The sequence below is a fragment of the Larimichthys crocea genome, chromosome XXII (assembly GCF_000972845.2).
Source record: "Larimichthys crocea isolate SSNF chromosome XXII, L_crocea_2.0, whole genome shotgun sequence".
Classification (NCBI taxonomy): domain Eukaryota; kingdom Metazoa; phylum Chordata; class Actinopteri; family Sciaenidae; genus Larimichthys; species Larimichthys crocea.
Genome location: NC_040032.1, coordinates 15,279,139 through 15,303,828, shown reverse-complemented (window position 1 = coordinate 15,303,828; position 24,690 = coordinate 15,279,139). Strand labels below are relative to the sequence as shown.

At 40.7% G+C, this 24,690-nt stretch overlaps 2 protein-coding genes across 3 annotated transcripts in view; one reads left to right on the top strand and one right to left on the bottom strand.

Moving 5' to 3' along the window:
* The window catches only part of gabrb4 (gamma-aminobutyric acid type A receptor subunit beta4), a 190,779-nt gene that overhangs the window by 120,481 nt on the left and 45,608 nt on the right, over positions 1-24,690 (bottom strand). The window lies entirely within an intron of this gene.
* The window catches only part of gabra3 (gamma-aminobutyric acid type A receptor subunit alpha3), an 86,158-nt gene that overhangs the window by 22,950 nt on the left and 38,518 nt on the right, over positions 1-24,690 (top strand). For both annotated transcript variants that reach the window (XM_019259580.2, XM_010732182.3), the window contains exons 2-3: positions 4,652-4,758; positions 24,470-24,591. In XM_019259580.2, the coding sequence (XP_019115125.1) occupies positions 4,673-4,758; positions 24,470-24,591 (208 nt within the window). In that variant the 5' untranslated portion in view covers positions 4,652-4,672. The remainder of the gene's footprint in view (positions 1-4,651; positions 4,759-24,469; positions 24,592-24,690) is intronic.

Here is a 24,690-nt window from a genome sequence, read left to right as displayed (position 1 = left end):
AGACATTATAAAACAAGGAAATGATACCTCTGGCTCCAGAGGGCATCCTGTGGGTTTTTTTTTTTTTATGGGGGAACATAAAATCTTTAATGGATAACGATCCAGAATTAGTTTTAACATAAACTGGGTTTGCAGAGAAAAAGGAAGGAAAGAGAGGACGAAAGAAAAATAGCCTAATATGATATGTTCCAAAGAAACTAGGAACTCAGCTGTGTGCAGTTTACCAGCATTTGTAAAGCAACACAAGATTGGTTTAATTTGACACAGTCTGGAAGTTGGCCTGCCCTTGAGCTTGACATTTGTTGAAAAGGGAGATGAGGGCTGAAATGATGGAAAACAACATTTCAACTCATTTTGCATGAACTCATGTACTCAGTTTAATTGGCTACATTTAGATTCATTTGTTTTTTTAAAGCCAAGTCATTCAGTTTTCGAATGAATGCATGTGAAATAACCGGGATACTTTCGTATTTAAATTAAGATTACCTGGCTCACTTTTATGTTTGCTTGGGCATTTAAACAACTAGATTACACATGCAAGAGCTAGAGAGTCAATTTTAATGTTTATGTCATGGTGTGTAGCATGTTTGGCTATATATGTTTGATCTATGCCGAGACCGAGGGGTTGTCAGGTGGAAATAACAGATAGAGCTGTGTGTTGTCTGCATAGCAGTGATATGAGAAGCGATGCAAGCAGATAATCTGACCTAGAGAGGTGAATTAAATAGAAAGAGAAGAGGCCCCAGTACCAAGCCCTGGGGCATCCCTCTGTCGGGGTGCGGACAACTGTCCAAGCCAGGATACGTTGAAGGGGCGCCCTGTGAGGTAGGATTCAAACCAGAAAAGCGCTGAACCAGTGATGCCCATGTTTGAGAGTAGCAGGAGAAGGACGTGATGGTTAACTGTGTCAAAGGCAGCTGATAAGTCAAGCAGAATAAGGACAGAGGACCGTGCTGCCGCTCTGGCATGTTTTTTAAAGCTTCTGTCACAGATCTCCATCCCATGTAACAGAAATAAGCAACTCTTTCTCAGCCAGAGAAGAAAACAGATGGATTCGAGCTTTATTGATGGCAACAAGGACACTCAGTCTCCAGCTAATAAAGATGACTGTAAATATTTTTGCATCGATAACACCCCATAGCTCTCGTATTTATGAAGCAGAATGTCAGTGTTTATTGATTTCTGTCTCCCAATCCCCATAAGTGCATTGATTGAAATTGTCAACATGTTTCACACATTATTAAAAATATATATATAATAGAATAAACTGCTGAAGTATATCTTCTATGCTCGGTCAGGCACCGGAAGTGTTGAAACACATTTTATGAGCATTTTTCCACTGCACAACACCCACTGGCCATTTTCTCCATTAGGAACAAAAGAAACATTTTTAATTCTTGATATCGGGTTATTGTCAAAACAGTCTTGCCATTTGGGCCTCAAGGCTTTTCTGAGCTTTATTTCTTCCTCATCAAACTATTGTTCATTGCAGTTTTATAGAGCATGCAGCAGTTTAATATGGCGCACAATGACTTGGACGGATCCAAAATGCCACAAGCAGTGGCATCCCAAGTTTTTACCACTAGCTCACCTCAAAATATTTAATAACTTGGGTTACAAACTGCCAAGAAAAAAAAAATGAAGCTCCAATTCATCATACTCTTTGAAATAATTGGCTGGTTATTCAGAGTTCTTTGGCTCAGGAGCATTGCTGCCAGTATAAAGACTTATTAGATGTGGATCTTTGACTTAACTTGGTGCTCAGCTACAATCAATACTTAGACAGCTCCTTTAAAAAGTGGTTTCACCTCAGAGCCATCACAAGTGTGGTATAGAAGTATGGTCACAGTTTGTAGCGTTATTAGTGCAGCCTTCTATCGAAGGCCTAACCTGAAGTGCATCTTTACATCCATTAATTTGTTTACTCCTCCTGTAATGATCGGCGCTCTACAATAGCACAGAGAAACACTGATTCCCCAAGGATAGCGTTTGATCTTCTCTCTGTATGGCGGCAATAAAGGAGGGCTGAATCTCACAAAAGCACAATGAAAGCCTTTTAAGTGCGACACAGCTGCTACACGCGTGTGCACTCGAGTGGCTGTGTAACATTTGGCTTCCTTTTGCTCGTATTCTTGGTGATTTTAAGGCTGCATCGCAACAACTTGTGAGCACATGTATTTTTAATGAGAGGCTAGTTAATCTGTCTGTAAAACTGCAACCTCTCAATAATTATTATACGAGCAGAGGAAGAAAGTCATGTACTCTATAATGTGTTTATTCCAGGGTTTTATGTGACGCATTATCCTGGTCGAATTGTTTATTAGTGCACTTACTAAAGTAAGTCATCTCTCATGATTAGATGACAGACACCGGCACAGCACTTTTATGTATTCAGTTTAATTTAGTTCATTTAGGTGAGTTATTTAATATTTAATGCATTCGTTTTGAGGTAGACTTAATTATTTAGGCTCACATCTGTGATGGTAATAGTTATGTATATATAAGTTAGGCACTGTAGAAAAATGATTGGTGTGGAGAGGGCAGGGTTGTACTTAATGCTTTAAAAAAGAGGCTCTCCGCAGTGTTAGAATTAAGATAAATATCTAAAAAGAATTATACACAGTGCAACTTCTTTAAGCATAAAGATTAAAGAAAGCATGAATGTGAAAATGAGAACATTTAATATATTAAAAAGTGAAATTAGCAATTGACAAATCGCTTTAAAATTTATCAAACATTGCCGCCTCTGTCTTTAAACCAAGAGATATCACATGGTAAACAGATATTTCCACTGTAGGGCACCACCACGGGACCTACGCCTTAATATTAATGTCTCTGATTATATATATAAAACCAAGCCAGGATTCTCCAGCTGCCTTTGCAAGGTAATGTGATTCAGGCAGAAGGAATGGTTTCCACATTCTCACACAATGTAAGAGCGACAGTCGGTGGCGTGAATGCACCTCCAACCATCACAAAAGAAGAAGAAGATTAACTTTATTGATCCCTTAATGGGAAAAGTCTTCCTTTTTTCCACTTAAGATTTACATATATAGACCTGAAATAAAACCACACAGATGGAGAGAGAGATTGGTGGAACAATGATGGGCAGCCATGTAACAGCAGAGCCCCCCGGGAGCAGCTAGGGATTCGGTACCTTGCTCGAGGACTCATGAACACCTCGGCAGACGGTGAACTGGCACCTCTCCAGTTACCAGTCCGTGCTCCATGTTGCGGTCTGTGTTTTAACCCTCGGGTTCCCGAGCAAAGTCCCTTTGGACTGAACTACTGCCGCAGCAGAAAGGAGCAGTAAAGAAGAGAAAATAATAAAATGTACGACCAAAGGATATTTTGTTTTGGCACCGAGGATTAAATAAACCAGAAAATATTCACATTTTAGAAACAGAAATCAGAGAATTTTGACATATTTATCTGAAAAAATGACCCAAAACAGTTGCCAATTAATTAAATAGTTGATCAACCAATCATTGCAGCTCTAACCAACACTATCCTCACCCCAGTCAGGACACAGATAATAAAACTAAACATGAAATCTGGGGCGGCACAGTGGTGCAGTGGTTAGCACTGTCGCCCTGCAGCAAGAAGTTTCCTGGTCTTGAACCTCGACTTAGGCCTTCCCGTGTGGGATTTGCAGGTTCTCCCTGGGTACTCTGGCTTCCTCCCACATTTCAAAGACATGCAGGTAAATTAGTGACTCTAACTTGCCCGTAGGTGTGAATGTGAGTGTGAATGGTTGTTTGTGTCCTGTGATGAACTGGCAACTTGTCCAAGGTGTACCTCGCCTTTTGCCCTAAATCAGCTGGGATAGACTCCAGCTCCCCACAACTCTGATGAGGCTAAGCGGTGACAGAAAATGGATGTATGGATGATTGATGTCATGTCTTGCCTAATTTAAGATCCGTTGTTCGACTGTTGACTCTGAGGCACATAACCAGGCACGTTTAACCATGTGTGTTTTGGATCAGCAGCTAGGCAGACGCTCAGAGGAGACAGTTTCCTCCAGACAGGTGTGCCAAACAGCACACTTGCAAATATCATTACCCGAGCTAATGACTGTCGGGAAAATGGCTCGGATATGCAGGAGTGAGGGAAACACCTGTGCGAGCTCTCGCTTCACGCACAAGGTGATTCGATTTCACGTGAAAAGTGATGCACAGGTATTTGTTTTTGTTCTGTTAACTGCGGAAAGACAGATGATGATGATGATGATGTGTTCAGGACATCCATGGCGTGTAGTACAGATCATACTAGTAACATCCAACACTAAACAGACACAGACGCTGCTCTATATCATAAACAACTCCCCCATGCCCCCTTTTCTGACTCTCATAAACCTTTGAACACCTTTTGATTCATATCACATCATAAAAAAAGTCTCACAATCGGACGTTGTTTGACAGCCACATGCTGTTAGGCATAAAAACGTCAGCGAAAATCATATAAATCAAAAATTTAAACAGGTCAAGAGTGGGAGGGTGGAGCAGCTTTTCCTGCTATAATTAAGGCTTAAGTGAATAATTTAAATCTGTCGATCACTTTTGAATATACCTGTTAAGCTATAAACATTTTACAGCATTCCCTCATCATGACACCGTCTCCTTTTTTTCCCCCTCCTCTGTCGTCTTTACAGGAGTCTTCTGTTTAAACTGATATGGCTCCTGCACTCTGGAAGCTTCAATCATCGAACTTGAGCTTGTGGATCTTCCTCCTGCTCCTGAACCTCCTTCCTGACGCCAGGTACGACGACACACTGTACACTCACCTCCCAGTCCTCCGTCTTCCCCCTGTTTGCTATTTACCGTCTTCCTCCCTCTCAAGCCATTTCATTCTTAATTAATATTATACGAAACACATCCCCTCGACTCCGTCTCTCCTGCTGATGTCTCGGCGATGTGTTTCGTATAATATTAATCAGGCTCTCTGCTGCAGCAGACATTGTAATCTAACCAACACCATTAGAAGCAAAAGTTAATCCGTATTATAAGCAGAGAAAAGGCAGGAAATGTTTTTTTATTTTTTATTCTTTGTTATTATGCGGTGAGATGGTCTCAGCTGTGACTGGCAGTTTGGCAAATGAACTCTACTCTATAACTCTATAATGGTGTCGACAAAATAAAGTGCAGGACTGCCCGAGAAAAGCTTGAGCATTGACTGAAAGGAAAGGGATGCAATATTCTTCTTATATTTATTCCTGCAACTACTGTAGATACTTTTTGCACTCAAGGACTTCCTGGACAACACTGTGACTTTCACGTTTTTTTTTTTTTTGGACGAGGATTAAAATAGCCAACTTGTCCTAAATTTGTCCTGAAAAAGAGCATAACATAAAGTGAGCTTATCCTCTCATCTAAATGTAGCCAGTCCTCTCTCTCTCTCTCTCCTCCTGCATAGGTCTAAATTTCACTGACTGGTGAATTAATTTGCATTGTGCAGCACACTACAACTACGATTGTCCATTCACAGCATTTTCACTCCTGCATCCTGGGCACATTTTTCAGTTGGTGTGTTAAGAGTCAGCGAAAAATAAATAAAAATATAAAGAGAGAGTGAGAGAGAGATAGAGAGGTGTGTGAGGGCTCCAGGATGTCTAGGCGTCATTTCTAATCACACTCCCTGTAATTTCAAACGAAAAGATTGCACAGGTTGCCATGTTAGCATTGTTGATAAGGTAGGATGTTATGGCAGGGAAGACGCGGCGGAGTGTAAATCTCTTTAAGATTTTGCACGCTAGGAAAAGCTCACCGAACCTGGAAGAAAGCAGGCTGGGGAAAGAAATCAGAACAGTGTGACAGGGATTAGCCCAGTTTGCTTTGTCATCGTGCCACTTGGCTCTCTTTGCTTATTAGGAGCACACACTGCTTGTAATTACATATATTAAATAGAAATGTGTGGCCAGGAGACGGTGGTGGCCAAAACTGTCAAGTGATCTTTTTACAACAATATGTGCTTTTGGCCTTACTGTACCTTTCCCCACTCAAAGACATGATGTATGAGGTTCACATAAAGAATCTTATGAACCATTGGTCTGGAGGCTGTATTTCATTATATATGGGCTAGAACCCTGAGTGCAAGTGAAGCACTACAGTATATAGAGACCTCTTCCTTAAAGAACTGTTCCTGCCCTGAGCTCATGCCAACATTTTTCTCAATGCCAGCGCTCACTCTCATCCACTGTCTATGTCTCTCAAACGATGCTTGCTTTCTTAAAACTTCTTCATGTCACTATTTTGTAGCAAAGCTTGCAAGCCACACACAGATTTAGAACCTGGGTATATGAAATAAACAAAGCCAGAACATAACAGGTAGAGTTTCAGAGTTTAGTCCATCAATCCACCTTCATGGCCGCAATTTCGGTGACATTTCTGACCGACTGCGGAGGTTTGATCACGGAGCGTGACGTCCATCCTGGGCGTCCACGACACCCATGTGGCTGCTGCAGCCAAAACAGACTAATGGATGGAAAAACCTGTGTTTTCTGTCTGAATGTGACCTTAGGATGACTGTGAGTCAGGCCTTATCACCCTACATCAGTGGCCAACCTCACTAATGTTCCCTGGGCTAAATGGGAGCAAATCCCTGCAGTCAGGTCCTAGCATTTTGTGGGAATAGTGGATGAAGCACATTAATATCCAGTGGTTTTAGAATGAGGCGTAACACTCGGGTGTCCACATCTATCTACATCAGAGGTTTTTAAAACTGGAGGGGTGCGGGAGAGTTGAAGATGTGGGGTGACGTCGAGCTGCAATCGGCGTCAATATCTCCATAACTCGGTAAAATCTAAGCACTCAGATGTGATATATATATTCTTAGATTCAGTGTGACTTACACTTTCAGAGGATCTGATTATCTCAGCTAAATCCACCCAAAAAGTTGCTCTCTGTAACTTCAGAAGCTGCCTGAGAACCATAATTGTCTTCAGTATTAAAGTAATCCAGTGATTTGTGCACATCGATGGGTTCATTGCTAACTGGGACTGCTAATTGCTAAATGAGGATACTTTTAATTGTGCCAATTTGCCAAAATGTAAACAAATATCGGCAGAAATAAGTTGTAGTCAAGCTGTAGTTATGTGAGATTCAAGCATTTTGTTTCTCGCCAAACCTCCAAGTGTCCAAACCTCAACTTTCACCTCATTAACTAAATCAAAAAAATAATGAATAAATAATTAATATAGTCATAAATTACAAAGGTACTTGAAGCCTTGACCTTGGTGTCATTATGCTCCGTGATGCCAGAAAAGAAGATTGAAGGTTGCATTAGTATTCAGCAAGTTGATAATTATAAATATAGAAAATCATTAGCTATGATGAGTGCAGTGGATTAATAATGGAAATGTATTAAGTGTTGACATATTCAGGGACATAAAATTGTCATCACTGAAAGACCAGCAAAACCCAAGCAGTCAGTGCAATTCATTATGCATGGACCACCTAACACAGCACATGACAAGAATTTTCACAAATGTTAATCTTTCTGCAGTTAATTGAGATGTGATGTAGTGCACATACGCAAAGCCCTTGCGCAGCAGTCTTTACTTAACTAATTTTATACAGTTTAACTCGTGCCAAATGAGGCTTTACCATCGGCTCATCTGAGAGTAGACATTATAAAGTTACCTCGGGAGCCCCAAACCGGAACTAAAAATGGAATTTCTCTCCAAATTTGCATCTGAAAGTGAACGTATATATTAATTGTCCATCAAAGTTCAAGTTGCTGGAGTCTAGAAATAATCCTCACAGCATGCTCCCAGAATATCTGCGTATCAGCAGAGCTGTTTCTCTCCGAGAACTGCCACCTCCCTGATGCCCACTGATGCTATCGGCAGACTCCAAATCGGCTTTACTACAGTTGAGGCAGGAGACTTTCCTAATGGATTAAGGTGTAACAGACAAATCCTCTATATAAGGGTCTGTCATTCTGCACATCACCAAATTCCTTCATTTCCTGCACACCGAAAGAAGGGGCTGATTAAGCTATTATTCCCAGGAACCCATGTATTACATATGAATGAGGCTGTGTTTATTTCCATTCGGCGAAGGTCTTTCAATCCATCAGCTCACCTCGTTTCCAATCCCCCACCATCCCCTTCTACAGTCAACACTTAACAAGTGTGGACACTCATCCCGTCTTGTTGTCTATTTTGTTTGTAATCTATTGCCAGGCTGCCAGCTAACGCGGCACATAATCAATAGCTATAAGGATGAGAGTGCTATGTACGCTTTGCCTATGGATTGCCTCTGAAGTTGGCTGGCCCTCGCCTCGCTTTCTCACCACATCTCGCATGAATTATTCACAGCGTGGCAGAGAGGGGCATCACTTTGAGATGTGACCTGGTCAACAGATAACATTCTGTTTCGGTAGTGTTGTCAAGGTTAATGTGTCACAGGTCCGGACAAGGGTAATGTATTCATGGCTGAGCCAGTTTTGCTGATTGAATGACCAGACAAATAGTCTCTACTTGGAGTCAAAAGAAAAGAAAGTCAAAGGTGTACGCATTGTTAAATCAGAAATGATCTGTCCTTCCTGCTTTAGTTCACTGACGACAAAACAACAATTTCATTTTCAATCCATCAGGTATTGTATCATTTCACTGGTGAGGGTCACAGTGGACTCAAATGGTCTTTTCAATTGAGTCAGTGAGCAGCAACATGGGCCAAGTATCTATTATATTAATCAATAGCATTGGGGAATGGTATGCACACATAATTACTGTACATTAGGTCTGAGTGGTACCAGAAACTAGTTCTGAAATATCTTGAGGATGCTTGAAATGGACGGTCAGGACAGTTCATTACAGCATAATGCAAGTCTGAGATGGCATCTGAGAGTCTGGACTAATATGTCCAGTTTATTCCAAATCGTGCAGCCTGGGATCACATTTGGCATTACAAGACGCTACTTCATAAAGCCTACTTTAGCCTACTGCTTTGTTTACGTTCACCATGTTCCAAATGTGAAGTGAAGCCAATGCAGAAGTCAAAAACTTCCTCCATAAGTCTCCATAAGCTCCCATGTTAAAATGTCCAAATAAACATGTTTACAGCCTGGTCTCTTACAGCCTAGCTAATTTCCACGTTCATGACAACTGTACTGAGGGTGAATATTTATATAAATCACCTGTTGAAATTATATTAAGGCTTGTACATAATTACAGCTCCACATCTTTAGTTCAGCAGAGGCAGGAATACCAAGATGGCAGCGGCAACTAAATTCAAACTCAACTACTAAAATTAATTCAAGCTAATAACAAGATTGTCTGTTTTGTAATTACCAACATCATCCTATTTCAATTTGACTTAGAAAAGGTTGTTTCCTATAGGAAGGGTATGGGTAAATGTAACAACAGTAGCATTGTGTGAAACTACTGTCTTTCTAACAAAAATGTCATAGATCTGTACCCTAATCCCTTTTTAAGCTTCAGTCAATTTTCTATTGATATAGTGAGCATCTGCCCTCTTCAAAGTGGACAAAATTAGCAGATAACCCCAGCAGGCATGAATCCAACTAAGGCTGGAATAGATTTCCCAGAAGGTGTCTGCACAGCTGCACACTGAACGCAGACCACTCAGTCCTGGAAATACACAAATGCTGAACTAATGTCCGAGGCCCTTCAGAATGGACCCTCATTCTGTGACCAGTCCAATAAATTGTGTTTTTGTTGCCCGATCACAGCTCGAGCAGTATCTTTTGCTCAAGGAAATGGTTCTGACTCACTTTTCACAGAGCACTGTCTATGAGAAAAAAAATCGTACCAATTCATCCCACCAGAAACATCCACCCCCGGCTCCTTCTGAAGTTGAATCTATGCATTCAATACAGATTTAAATTCTTATACCTAACTGCGCCTTTGAAAACGATGCACAGACTGACTCAAAGTGAGGTGAACAAAGGGTTTGTAAAGGCTTTTAATGGAAAGTGTGGGTGTACAATTAAACAAGGAAAAGAAATCTACTTTTCTGTCTGATTTATTGGGGCATTTTAAATAGTTATCTCATATAGTTTTTATATATATCAAACTTCTGTGTTGCTGTCGGAAAATTAACACTGATTTGTGATTAGTTTTATGTAAATCATAACTAATTGTATAACCCACCCTCCTGTCCTATTGCTTGAAATACAAAACAGACGTGCAGTTTCTTCTTATGCTGACAGCATGAGCATTTTCTGACGCTCAAGGCTACATAGCTTGCTTTCTACTCAAAATAACTTGCTAAATGATAGAAGTCATGGATGAATATCCAACAGTTGCCAGACGTTAATCATAAAATGTAAAGACACAGAAGCTGTGCAGCAATAAAGAACACACAAACCAGCTGTAGTGCATATTTTAACAACTCAGTGCCATCGGACTTCTTTTGGCAGTTTATCAAATAGCTTTTGGGGAGCAGACTATTTAATAATTCCTGAACAGCGGATGGTTATGATTCTCCAGCCTGTGCTTTTAAAAAAATCAAGTGTTTGGCGTTGGAGTCAAGATAGATACTCTCTAGGAAACTAAATCACAGAATCAAGATAACCACGATAGCTGCATACTTAAATTAATTGCCACTAGTTAAGCTGATAATCATTTTATCTGAAAATGTTTATCAGCAAGCGTATCCTTTAATACGGTGATTGTTTAATAGATTATAGCTGCTCACAGATTAAGAACTTGCAGTGTCAATGATGTTAAACTGGTAAAAGTTGACTAACAATTACCCATTGTTAATTCTGTTTATTTGTGTCCTTGTAAATACCGTGCTGTTTGTCCTCCTCACAAATGTTTGGATCCAAAGTATGAATGCGACAGCGCCTTCCCTTCTTCCTCTCAAGGGGCGTGTCTATGTTTGATTGACAGCAAGTGGCAGGCTGAGCACCAGCAGGGAAACGAGCAAAAACACATGCTGCTATAATGAATGGACAGTGTATGTATGATGTCCCCTGTAGGTTTCTGAAGCTCAAACTCTGTGGCACTGGCCGTCACCATCTTGGCACTCCTGTCTCTTCCGCCTCCCTAATCTAAAAACTGTCAAAGTTGGATCATTGGTAGACCTGAGGCGGGCTGAATGACGCCTATAGGTGCTCAAACAAGCCATCTGTAATGGCACCTACCTGTCAATCTTGCTCCTAATGATGCATAACTTTAAGCCTTAATATAATTTTAACAGGTAGGTTCTCTGCTGTAGAATTGGACATTTTAACATGGGGGCTTATGGAGATTAACTCGTTCCGTAGCCAGCCTCAAGTGGACGTTTGAGGAACTGCAGTTTTTTGGCACTAAACTGGAAATATTAGTCCAAACACTCAGATGGCATCTGAGACTTATATTATGCTATAACCACGTTGTGTTTGGATGACTTAGTCTGTTTTCAGCAGATGGTTGCAGTTAATGTAGCGTGTACAGTACACATGTATGCATTTTATTTTGAATGTAATAAAACAAAAAAACCTTTCATACAAGGACATCTACCATTATTTTCAGTGTTGAATGTTACCATTCAACTTTTGTTTAAGCGATCTATTAACTGTAGACATTTGTTCAGTGTGTTTATAGAATAAAAAATAACTGTGTTGCAACCTTTCCAGTGCACTCAAGCATTAATTAAAAAGTCAAAATACACAACCCTGTTTTTTTCTGTTTAAGGACTAATACATCCATTCTAGACACAGCAGTCAGAAAAATAATCTCAAGGTACTTATTTATTCTTCACCTCAACATCGACTGTATACTGCCCTGTCTGTTAAACCAGTGGCAGTTACATTCATTCATGTCATGTTATTGTTAAGGCAGAAAGCCAGCCGGAAAAGACTGGGTACTTAAACTCATCAACCAAAGACAAAAGATGATGCAGCACACATAAAATCTGGACACTTTTTGGCTGGACGTCATTTTTGTGCAGCTACGGGTGAATACCTGTCTTTTATTCGTTACTTTAAAAACTTTAAAAACCCAGAATAAACAGATTTCTATCTACTGACTGAGGCCCAACTCTTCAAGCTGTACATTGATTAATGGGTGCAAGCAGTGCTGCTGTTAGATCACACTGTGATAGCACTTTCTTCACAGTTTCTGTTGTACCTAAAGCTCCACCACCTCCAGAGGTGTCACAAGCGGAGGTGAGATGTATGCCACCAGGTTATTGCATAGGTGTGTTTTCAGAAGAGGAGAGAAGACGGTGTTTTTTCACAGCACATCGACCACGAGGTTCATTCCTTCGTTTTTGTGGCTTACAAAGGGACTGCATGAACTCTGCTTAGCTGCCTCAAGTGATGTCATTCGAGGCTGTGCTGGTTCACGAATACTAGCCCAAAAAAAAGGAGGGAGGTTTGAAAAGAAGTGAGCTCACCAGACCTCTTTAGCCCGCTCCTCATCTCCACCTGAGGCTAGAAGCTTCAGGCTGCATTAGCAACTACCAGCATAACACACCGCGCCCTCTGACTGAACTATCAGCAGTGGAGATGCATTGTGGGTAATGTAGGCGGCAGAAAGAATATGCGTGGAATAAAAAAAAAAGATGGTTCTGCTTGCATTGGTTTTGATCCTTTTGTCTTTTAGCAGACTACTGCATTTTCACATGTTCCATGTCAGTGAAGTACTCTTAACCTACGACAATGTCTAGTATTAGTTGATCTAAGGAAATTAATTAAAAAGTTAATTTAGCAGAAAATTAAGTAGCAATGATTTTTATAAGTGATTAATCATTTAAATGAATCAAACACTGATAGAGAAGAAGAAGATTAGCTTCATTGATCCCTAAAATTATTTTTTTCACACTTTTTAACACATTAAGGCCCAAAATACAACCACACACACACACACACACACACAAAGGGCTTACAGACATGCAAATGTGGAGAGACGGGCAGCCAACCTTGGGAACAGTTAGGATTTCGGTACCTTGGCTCAAGGGCACTTGAGCTTGCAGTTGCTCATGAAGGTGAACTGGCACCTCTCCATCTACTACGCTCCATACTGTGGTCTGTGCAAGTCTCTGTGGAGATAAATACAGCCATGCTGAATATAGTTCCAGCTTCTCAGTTGTGAAAATTTGCTTGCTTCATCTTGTCATTTGTGATAGCAAACTGATGATTTTGTGGTCTGTAATTAGATTTTTTGAGTATTTTCTGACAGATCTATCTATATCCTCGATCACTTTTCTCCCTTCAGATATCAAATATCCTGTCACATTACAGATTTGCAGGTCTTTCCTTGATTCCATGATGTTTAATCTATACCCTGACTCCTGTAGCGCCATGCCTGTGTGTATGGAAGGTCGTCTGAATGTCCTCAATGTCGCAGTGTGTTCGGCATGCTGACAGACACAGGTTGCCATGGACAGGCTTTTACTTCAGAGGCTTTTCTGGCAGCTTGTCACAAAGAAACCCACTGACATAGAAGTATTCTAATACACCTTACCTGTGAATAATGTGCACACATTTCAATGAAATGAGTAACATTAGGAATCTCCTGGTGGGTTAGAAATATATTCATGTTCTGCTGTTGTCAGCAAAAAAAAAAAAGAGAGAGAGAAATCAAGTTGAAAGAAGCACAGCGATCAGAGATGAGGAGAGAGAACATGTGTTACCGAGATGGAAAACAGTGAGGATAACACTGCTGTCAAGGATGCGAGTAATGAGAAAGAGGAGCTCCAATATTTTCAGCCTTGTGTTTCACAGAGGCGAACACTATGACATGCCTTGCCCAGCCAGATGGGGATGCATATGCTGGCTGTAAAATCCACGGGACACCGCTGCACATGTCCTTTACCTGTGGCTCCACGATCGCTAAATCAAGGCAATTTAGGCAGTATAAAAAGCAATAAACACAATAGGAATTACATGGAGTCTTGTCAGGCCTTTGTAGGCAGGATTTATGTGCAGGCCTGTTAACAATAAACTCAACACGGTCCTATTTGATGTATTGGATTCTGTCCCCCCCTCCATGAGCTGCAGTAACATTGTATTTCTTGGAAATAGTAGTGCGATTTTGCCTTAAAAAAGGGGGGGGGGAATGTCAGACTCAAAGTCATCACCTCTCGAGATGTTTTTAATCTCTTTCCTGGGGCTTTATAAGAAATTATTTACCGTATGAACTCATCTACTGCTTCTGTCATCTTCCAGGAAAAATAACCACATCTTTTAAAAAGAGCCCAGCACATGCCCATGGAGTGCTATGGAGCATGCTTACAGTTATAAATGACCTCTTCATTGCTGCTGATGCAGGTGATTGCACTTTTCTAATCCCTGTACTGTAGATATCAGCGCTGCATGTGACCCTGGCCCTGGCTTTCTTTTAAAAAACGCCTCGGAAAGTAGGTTGGTGTCACAAATGTTGTTATCACACGTTTCAGATTGTATCTAAGTTACGTACATTTCCTGCAGCTGCAGGGAAGGTCTTGTCCCATTCAATATACTTCATTTGTGGAGCTGTATTTGCAAATAAAATATGTTTTCTCTTGCTAAATGTCTGTCTGTTATCATGTATTTTCTTAAAAATAGATTTCTCTTGTGAAATAATTGCAGTCTCACCTTGCTGTGGACCTCGACGTTGAGCCTCGACTGCATTTTCAAAAACTGTTTACAGTGCTTTCATGGGAATACTGAACTTAGCCAGCATAGCTCTTATTATCTTTCTGAAATAACATTTCTCCAGGTTTCTTTTTTGTATGTACCATAAACCTTTCAGGTGACGGTTTAGCTTTCATTTCACAGCCCTGAACAGACACCGGGAGGACTTTCCCCTGCCCTCTTTCTGACCTCTGTTGTCATGGCAGTGAATTAAAGCTAGTGAAAGATCAAGGACAACATGAGAGGCAAAAACTGTTAAAATCCGAGATCAAGTAAGGCAGAAGCTTTTATAGCGATGGACTGGGGAATTGAGACTGTGTGTGGGAGGAGCATGAATGTGCATGGAATAAAAGAGGAGCACAGTCAGTGCCAGAAAGGATGGACCAGTGTTGTTTGACTAAAACCAAGAATATGCGCCGAATTATACTGCACATTTAGAAACAGCTCGACTGTGAAGATCTGAGTTCATCTGAGTCATAATGCACTACTTAGAAATTGCGTGTAAACTGTAAACACATATTTCTGTAATCTCGCCAAACAAAACCTCTATGCAGAGCTGAGACTGCAAAGTGCTGCAAACAAATATTGAGCTCACTTCCACAAACAGTCACAGCTAGCATCTTTTTTTTTTTCACCCCCTACAACACCATCAAGTCGAGGTTATAGAACAGCAGTGTTAGGACGATTTGTTGGTAGCACCAGCTGGAAATTAACATTTTCCAATTGATTTTATTCCTCCTTGTTCCACTGTCTGAACACATTGTTCTTGTTAAACACACAGTCTTCAACTTTCGGCTTCTAATGGTGATCAATGGGCCAAGGAGGCCCCCAAATTGGCCTCCTCCTTTAAACTGGAAGTGTTAAACAGATGCTTAGGAGGAAATGCTGGCCATGGCTGTCATTGTTGCTGAGCAACTATTGAAAACCTTTTCCCAAGTTGAAATAGTTCTAGCAATCTTTGGCTCTGAGACACTGTCTGAAAAACAGTTTCTTCTCTCAAGTCAATACAATGGGTAAGAGTAGTCTGCACTCTAATGGTCCCAGTGGACGCAAAACTTGGCATCCACTCCAAACACACATTACAAAGTGTGTTCAGTGGAGGTGGTTTGGGAATTTACTAAAAATGTCCCTCAGGTGCCTGCCTCAAGAAGTGTGCCAGACATGGCCAACTAGGAAATGCCCGGGGGCAGACCCAGAACATGCTGGTGGGACGCCAGCCCCAACCAGCAGGGGAGCGCCTGGGGATTCCCGCAGGAAGACCTGGAGGAAGTTGCTGAGGAAAGATGGATTTTTAGATGGACGGACATTGTACAGCATAAAGTACAGCTGAGGCTGATGGGAATAGTATTGATTTTGCAGGTATTTGGTCATAAACCAAAGTAGATTAGCATTTTTTTAAACAGTTGATGGCGTTACATGAAGTTTAAGGATCAAAATGGTTACATTGTGTGCAATGTGTTATCTTCTGGGCACCATAATTGTTGGAACAATATTTCATGATAATCCAACTAGTAGTTGGTGAGATATTTCAACGACTAAAGCAGTGGAAAGACTGACACTATCATGGCTACCAATCGTCTGGGGATTTCTAAAATGCAAATAGCTGCTTGAACGGCAGCCAGGACGGCCTGTAACTAATTATACTTCAAGGACACACCTTACAAGAAACAATGCTCTCCTTCTATTCTCCTCCATAGTGAAAGGAACAGGAACTGTAACTAATCACCCTCTAACAAAAAGAGAGCATTTTAAAGCATTAAAACATAGTAAATAAAATGGTTTCCACCAGGTTTCAGCAAACGAGAAAGCTAGAAGTGAGTCTCCATTGAGTGAGGCTTTTACAGACTTCTGAATCTAGTCAAAAACGTGAACCAACGTGGATGAAAGAACGTGATAAATTTAACCCTAGATGAACAATTATAGACGTGTCATTTGTCCCTGGAGTCAACCAAATCTACTACTGCATGTTAGCAGCTATTACATCCCCCCCCTTGAATTTCTCTCCTGTGCACATTATCTGCTCCAAACAGGCAAGTGGAAGACAGACGAAAGAAGCAAACAAAGAGAAATCAGTCATATTGCAAAGGCTTTGAATGATACAAGGCATCCATTGGTAAGAAACAATACTCTGCGTAGTGTGCTGCTGCATAACATTATCGATGTATTGTGGGTACGCTTGGAGAGAATGTGAGTGGGAGGACGTGGTGAGGAAGATTACTTGTGTTGTAAAGGTTAACTCATGCATGAATTCAAGCTTGGAGTTTAGTATTTATTAATCTAGAATGTGTTAATTAGACATACCTTCCCTCGTGCCGTACCCCCCCATTGTGGGATTTAGATGACAGGAAGAAGGAATTAAATATTTGTCACCACATACATGTACATAATAAATAAATCAGTGCCCTCGTAACCACAGTCAAGAAAACTCATCAGCTTCCAATATGTCTTCTCCACAAAGCTCCCAGCAGCCACGCTAATCCCCCCTCCATTCGATTTCAGTCGCCCCCGGCACTCAGCAGCAAGACAGTTCAGCGAGTGCGTCGTCTGGGCACTTTAGCGGTGGACGCATATCAGGATTCTTATCAGTCATCCGCTGCTCACACATCACTCAAGAAGGTGTGACGCACCTCAGAGAGAGAGACGAGGTTGTTGGGTGAGGGGTGCCGGGGCATTTCCTGAAGTGGCCACTTTCAATTCCAGACGCGTCAGGAGCGAGCGGCAGCCAAGTGTTTGTTGGGAGGAGAGTGAATTAGAGCGACTGTTTGATAAAAGGAAGGAAGAAAATGTTCACCTTTCCAAGATACATTTGATTTAGCGGTGTACCCTTATAAAAGTGACAGACTCACATTGGACCTGTCAGCGATGGCTGTGGCTGGGAAAATAAGCCACGCACTTGTGAAATATGAAAAGTGGCTGGTAGATTTCAGACAGTGCAGTGGCTAATGTAGCCTTGAGCTTCTATCTACAAGTAGAGATAGAGGTGTTGTCAGTTCACTTCTTTTTAGCTCCACACCCCAAGACTTGTTTTAATTTTCATACTTGTAGTCTTCACACCCAACTGACATCACTTGAAGCAATTTATCAGATTTTCCGCGGTTCCCTGTGGAGCCACAAAAAGCTTTACACAACTGAAACATGTCTTAGCGAATAATATCTCAGGTTGCCAGGTTGAATCCTGGGTTGTATCCACCCTCCAACCAATAGAGTCATCACAAGTTCTTTAGCAGTCTGACCTTTCCATTAAATAAAACTTCCTCAGCCTATAAGCTTACACTGAACATTGTCCAGCTTCTTTTGAATAAAAATTCCTCGCATTAAAGATACATATCCACAGGACTTCTAAGTCAGTTGTAGCTACAGTGTGCAGGTGACAGAGTAGAAGTACATTCCCCAGCTGAGCCACGCTTTTTCACTCAGGTCTTAATTGGTTGACTTTTCTTCTGGCCTTTCTTAGTGCCCCCCCTCAGAGCTCTTTGCCTTAGCTCATAATGAAATGTGTTCCCCGCCGTGTGTACACGGAGGATTTAATCAAATTGCTCCAAACCGCTTCAAATATTCAACATCCAGGAGGATGTAGGATAAAATAACTGACTCATGAAACTAGTCAAACCAGCACGCTGCTTCACACTTGAACTCTAACTTGTACAATTACTCCTCCTCACTCAAGTCCTTTTGCTGTCAAGCCGCCAGCTAATGAAACACCTTCATCTCACACTGTCACCCAGACAGCTCTCATTACAGTTTACTTCCCTCTAGCTTCTCCACTCACTCCTCACTCCACAAATGTCCTGGCTGGAGGCTGGAGGCTGGCACCCGGCGCGCCCTAAGAGACCACCTCTACATCTCTTCCCTTGGCCAAGCCTGCAATCCTTCACCTGTCAGACTGGTTCAGTGCAGTAACCTTGGACCAGATCCAGTCCACTCACTCAGTGCGTGTCCGTTCCACTAACTCAGACTGCTCGGCCCACACACCGAGTATTTGTTCCCACCAGCTTAAAAGGTCCGTCTCGCATTACAAGTTACTGAGTATACAGAAAACTACAATAACACTAACACTGATCTGCAACTTTCATGAACATTATTATACAATAGTTAGCTCCAACCAAGTAATCTGATTAGTAGAGAGGCGTTAAATAAGTGCTGATATAGATCACAGCATCACTGGGACATTTAACTACACGTATCACAGTTTACAGTTACATTAATGTTACATTAAGTCTTTATCGATCTTATATTGCAACAAACTTTGCACCACAAAGATGAACATAGTTCTACACACAATATCACACTGGAGGTCGTGCTGTTATACTGAATATCAGAATGCCGTGCCGGATGAATCATGGTTGTGCTGATATCTATACTTAACTGCATCTTATGTGATATTGCTTAAATAAAACCCTTGAGGGTAAAAGTGGACACAAGTGACATGAAAGCACGGAAAGGTACTCAGAGGCTTTTGTTTGTGCAAATAGTGTTTTTTGGACCCTGTAAACTTGTATTCAGTTTTAAATGTTGAATATATGCACATGAGTTAAATAATATATAGTCTCTAAAATGTATTCTGTCCCTCATCTTTGGAAAAGGAAAAAGAAAGAGTCCCCTTCATTTTCAGCTGAAGAAAAATGCAGAAATGGGGCTGAGCAATAATTAAAGAGATGACTTCTACAGAAGATGGCCAATTAAGAAACTTCATTTTTGCAGGGTAACATTTCAATCCAGTGAGAGTGTCTCTACTTCAGAGGGAATACATTTCCAGTTAAGTTAAAAGTCTGTTTGCACACAGTGTAAAGCTGTCTAATTGTCCATATGCTCCAGGATGTGTAATCTCCTCAGCTTGGATGTTGTGTTTAATGTGATTGCTGGAACACAATGGAAACAAATTAAAGCTTTTTTATGGGATAACATTTACTTAAAACTGAGCAGGTGAAAAGATGTGCCATCAACACTTTAAATATAATAAGACCCCTGCCAACAAAGATCCACTTTTATTTGTCAATCAAACCTGCCTCGGGTTAACTTTGTGCACCGTTCGCTGCTTCATTAGGTCTGAGGTGTTGGTGAACATGGCAGCGATTTTCTTGTCACAATAGTGACGCATGAGTTGTCAACTTTGCTTCTGCAAAATGTCAGACTTTGGTCAGTCACTGTGGAAGTTGCTGCAAATGAAATCAAGTTTGTTTCCAGTCTGTGGCAACTAGTGACCCTGTGTTCGTCTGGTATGCTTGTATAACAAAGAAAACTGTTAAATCATTAACAGTTAACCTCCTGTATTGAGACAGCGACACAGAACTATGTGCTACAGAAACATATCAAAATATTCAGATATTATTTAGTCAGTGTGAAAGACTGACAGATTCATTAACAGATTAGTCAAACTGACCCTGTTAGATGATGTTGCTGAGCACAGTATCATACGAATACTGACTAGGCTTCGCATTAATTTGACAAGTCAAATAAAACTGAGCAGCTAATTATATTTCATTTCAAATCTGTGTGCACTCAGCCAATCGTGTCCAAATTGCCACTGAAAGCTAACGTCTTACCACCTTAGTCTCAACTGTATTCGAGTAAGTCCACCTACTTTTGGTCTGGTGTTGTTTCTTAGGGATGCCTACATAGTGTAAATGCATAAGCCCATCAGTGGAAAGTACACTGTGATTATAAGGTGATTTACTCTGACTAATTACACTTTGACTTGTCATAGGAAAAATGTCAAAACATCATTGATTAACATCCTGTTTAGAGTAAGTCTCTCAGGACACCATTCAGCACTGAACCAAACTCTGCGGTCGTGACGTGAAGAGAATGCCAAAACCTGCAACAAGGCAGAACTAATATTCTATAAAATATAGACAAATGATGAATTAAACAAATACATAAATCAGTTTTACAATCAAAAAACTCAAATATTTACAATATAAGCGTTCTTAAAAATGTATTAAGATCGAACAGTGAGGGTAAAGACTTAAATTCAAGCAAACAGCTCTGAGTCTGTGAAGTGAAACCGACACAGAAGTGCCAAAAACTGCAGTTCCTCAAACGGCCACTTGAGGCTGGCTACAGAACGAGTCAGTCTCCATAAGTCCCCATGTTAAAATGTCCAACTTCACAGCAGAAATAAACATGTTTACAGCCTGGTACAAAATACAGTTTTTCCCCGTTCATGACAACTGCACTGAAGGTGAATTTTTATAGAACTCACCTCTTAATTTATGCATAATTAAGGATGCTTTGACTGACAGGTGGGTGCTGTAACAGGTGGCTTGCTTGAGAACTCAAGCATCATTCAACTCGCCTCAGGTCCACAGATGTCTTTACCGATTTTCAGATTAGCCAGGAGGCTGCAGAGGCAGGACTGCCAAGATAGCAGTGGCCACCACACTCTGAGCTTCACATACGGCTCTTCAGAAATCTGTCAGTGTCTTCAATAGATATGACATCCATGTATATACTGTTCAACATGTCAAACATGTGCAATCCCAGAACCCTGGAACAACACATAACATTATCAGCTACACCTGTCTGCTGTAAAAAAACATATAAGAATCATGAAGGTGCAAGTTGCCCCCACAAACTGACGCAACAAAACCTTCCTACACCCATTTTTTTTTACCACAAGTGCAATTGTAGTGATAAAACTGAAACATGAGTTCAGACATGCTTCAGTCTTCCAGGCTTGGATCATCAGGGAATTGGTAAACATCACTCATCTCATGATCAAATACTCAAAATTCACTTTTAACTGTCAAAACTTCAACTTCACAGTGACCACACAGAATAATACAATCCAACAACGCAGCGGGGGTTATTAAAAATTAACAGATTTTATATGCTGAAACCATGACCAATATTCCAGAAACACTGGAAAGCATCAGACTGAAGTGAGAGTAGCTACAGTGGTGGGCTCTCTGTACATCTTCACTACCTTTATCATCTCCTTATGCAACTTGTTCTCCTCTAGGCGAAATTCAAACAGACAGACGTTCAATTCGATGTCGTTTCTCTTTAAAAGTTGTTTCTTACGGTGTGAAGAGTTCAGCAACATAATGACTGTTTTGTTCTGCTTTCTTTTATTATTAGGTATTTACGTGTGCGTATAGAGACTGTGAATAATGAAGAGGACTGACGAAGGGGGCTGGCATGATTATAAACTCTGTGTGTTTCAATAAAAATGATGTCAAATTCAGAGGGAATGTCCCATTTCTTTTTCCCCATCGGGGAATTTAAAACAGCTGGCTGCTGCTGGAAGACGTTGGGCGTGTGTGCTCGAGTAAAGCACACAGATGCTCCACGCCACACAAGCACTTTGTTTTTCTGAAGTGGATATTTTAACGTGGAGCCGACGTTGTTAGAACGGTTTCTCTGGGACTAAAGGTTTCTCATTAATTTTTGAGTTTCCACCGGTGCCGTCTGAGAGGGCCACAGAGGCTTTTTGTTTGATATATGATTCATGTTAAGTGAGATATTACCTATCGCAGTTAAACTCCTCATTTCTAAAACATTTCATATTCGCTGTTTTTCGGGTCTTGCCTTCAGACATGCATGCCTGTCATATTTTTTGATAAGCTGCGTGAATAAAATGCCAGATATGTGTATTCCTTTCAAATATTTGTCAGCTCGCCGTTATATTTTTTCACAGATTTCTGATGAGCTTGAGCATGAGCTTAATTATACAGTCACGCACCCATTTGACAACCAGAATACATCAAACTGTGCCCCACTCAGTGAGGTGCAAGTCGTGAGCTCAGTCAGTCTCAGTGGAGTGCACTTTGCAGATATTAGGCTTCAGATATCTGACATCATCTGCCTAATCATTTGTACTTTCTTATTTAAAGTTGTAATTCTTCAGATTTCAGTCCTGGTTGATTTGGCAAAAGCCGTGGTTACCATTGTGACAGGAAATGCAACACCCTCCTCGAGCAGCTGTTTTGTGTGTGAACAGCTGTGCAACTGGTGAAGCTGTTTACTGCAGCTGCCGACTACTTCATAATAGATTTTTAGTCATAATTCTTAAATCCAAATTTTATTCTTCTTCAACGGTAAAACTGTATATCTCTTGGGTTGTGGAGGATGATCATCTTTTGCTGTTTGTTCAACAATATTCAACATTTTCTGACATTGTATGGACCAAACAAATAATGGATAAATCGAGAAAATGTCCGACAGATTAATCTATGATGAAAGTAGTCATTAGTTACAGTGCACTCAAATAATGTTTTAATAAGAAATGTGATCTGATTTAATGATGCACACAGCATACGTAGTTTTGCAGCACAACAGCAAACATTTTTGTAGACTCATCTTTGATTAACAATCTTGCGTTTCCTGTGGCTGCCTCACAACAACAACAAAACAAAAACAAAACAAAAAAAATCACACTGCGAATCTGCAGTTAAATGCTTTTGATGTGAAGCAGCAGCAGGAAATAATAACTTAAAACAGTTCTGACACGGTGCAAAGAGGGTGAAGAGTAAACACAGAGGCTGGTATCAACAAGATAAAATAAAAACACTGAAGAACATGGTGGACTGTTTCCCCCCCTAACCCTCAAAGCAATTTCAATCCAGCACGGGAATGGCGGACTCCGTCACTGATATAGGTGATAGTCAAAGGCAAAAATATGGGTGATTTGATGAGATGAAGGTTGAATTTTAATTAATAAATGCATGAAGGAAGAGTTAATAATTCAGTATTGCTGTCATCACATCCAATCAAACGGTTATTATCATTACTGGGGCAGAAGAATGGCCTATTAGTTACAGGGGTGGCATTAATGGTGATACTATCAATAAAAACAGACATTTTTCAATCATTTTTGGGGGGCTTCATAAATCTTGATGTCCTAGTTTATTATGCCTTACACCGCTTGAACATGAGGGAGCCGTGATGCTTAATTGATATTTATTTATTGCCCACAGATGCCCATGTAATAGCCACTTAGCTAAGCTGTTAGTCATTTGTCCAAACGCCTCGAAATGATGATGCGTTTGCTGCGGAGGGCGTGCAGAAATGTCATTTTGAACACCCAAACTGATGTTAATTTCCAATTCCATACACTTTAAGCGGTGACCTTCACCCAGTTGGTGTGTTAATGGACGTGTAGTTGGAGCTCAGATGGATTCAGATGTTACTCTAGGACAGATTGAGCTACGGAAAGCGTCCGTGCAAAGACACATTCGCTGTTCTCCGTCTTTACCGAGCAGCACAATGCTGTTTCTGCGATAGAGTATCAGGACATGGACTGGTTGTTGATGGGGATTACTTGGATATTATAGGTCACCTCCTCAGGGGATTTAAGTTTAATTAAAGACGGTACTCATTAACTCATCAGTGTTCCACCTACAGAATAGTGGCCTTTTCATCTCATCACAATATTGCTCTGCAGGGAATTGCGGGCCATGTAAATTAATAACCAGTGGCTGATAGCATATGATGAATTCTGCTTCCTTCTTGGGAAGAACTCATTACCATAAATTCACAGTTTTTTTTTCCCCGACACATCCTGAAATGACGACTATAACAAAACAAATGTTATTATCCAAATATTGATTGAAGCCTGAGGCTGATCACTGACTTGAGATTATGACTGTGAGAGAAATATTAAACAGGCAGCAGATTTCTGAACAGGATCAGGTCAGAACATGTTCTGTATCAAAATGTGTTTAAATTTCCAAATAAAATTCACTTTTAATCATGGTCAAATATCAAATAATTCAATCTCAGATCATTAATTTACACTGAAGGTTTGTATCTGTAATGTTTTTAACTAATGCATCACTTCTACCTGTATGTTTAAGAAAGGTAGACTTTCACATCTCCACTGCTTCAGTGGAGAAGGTATCTATATTTTATGTTTTCCATGTTTTTGATTGCACCTTCCTGTCACTGTTTGCTCCTGCAGGGCAGTAGTTGGACACAGAGAGCCGCTGCCCGATGATAGTAAAGACAATATCACCATTTTCACCCGGATCCTAGACAGGCTGTTGGATGGATATGACAACAGGCTACGTCCTGGGCTGGGAGGTAAGCAACACAATATGTTAGATAACTCACAGACACCCACAGAGAAAACAGACTGCTCGCTGTGTCACTGTTTTAAGTTACTTGAAATAAACATATATA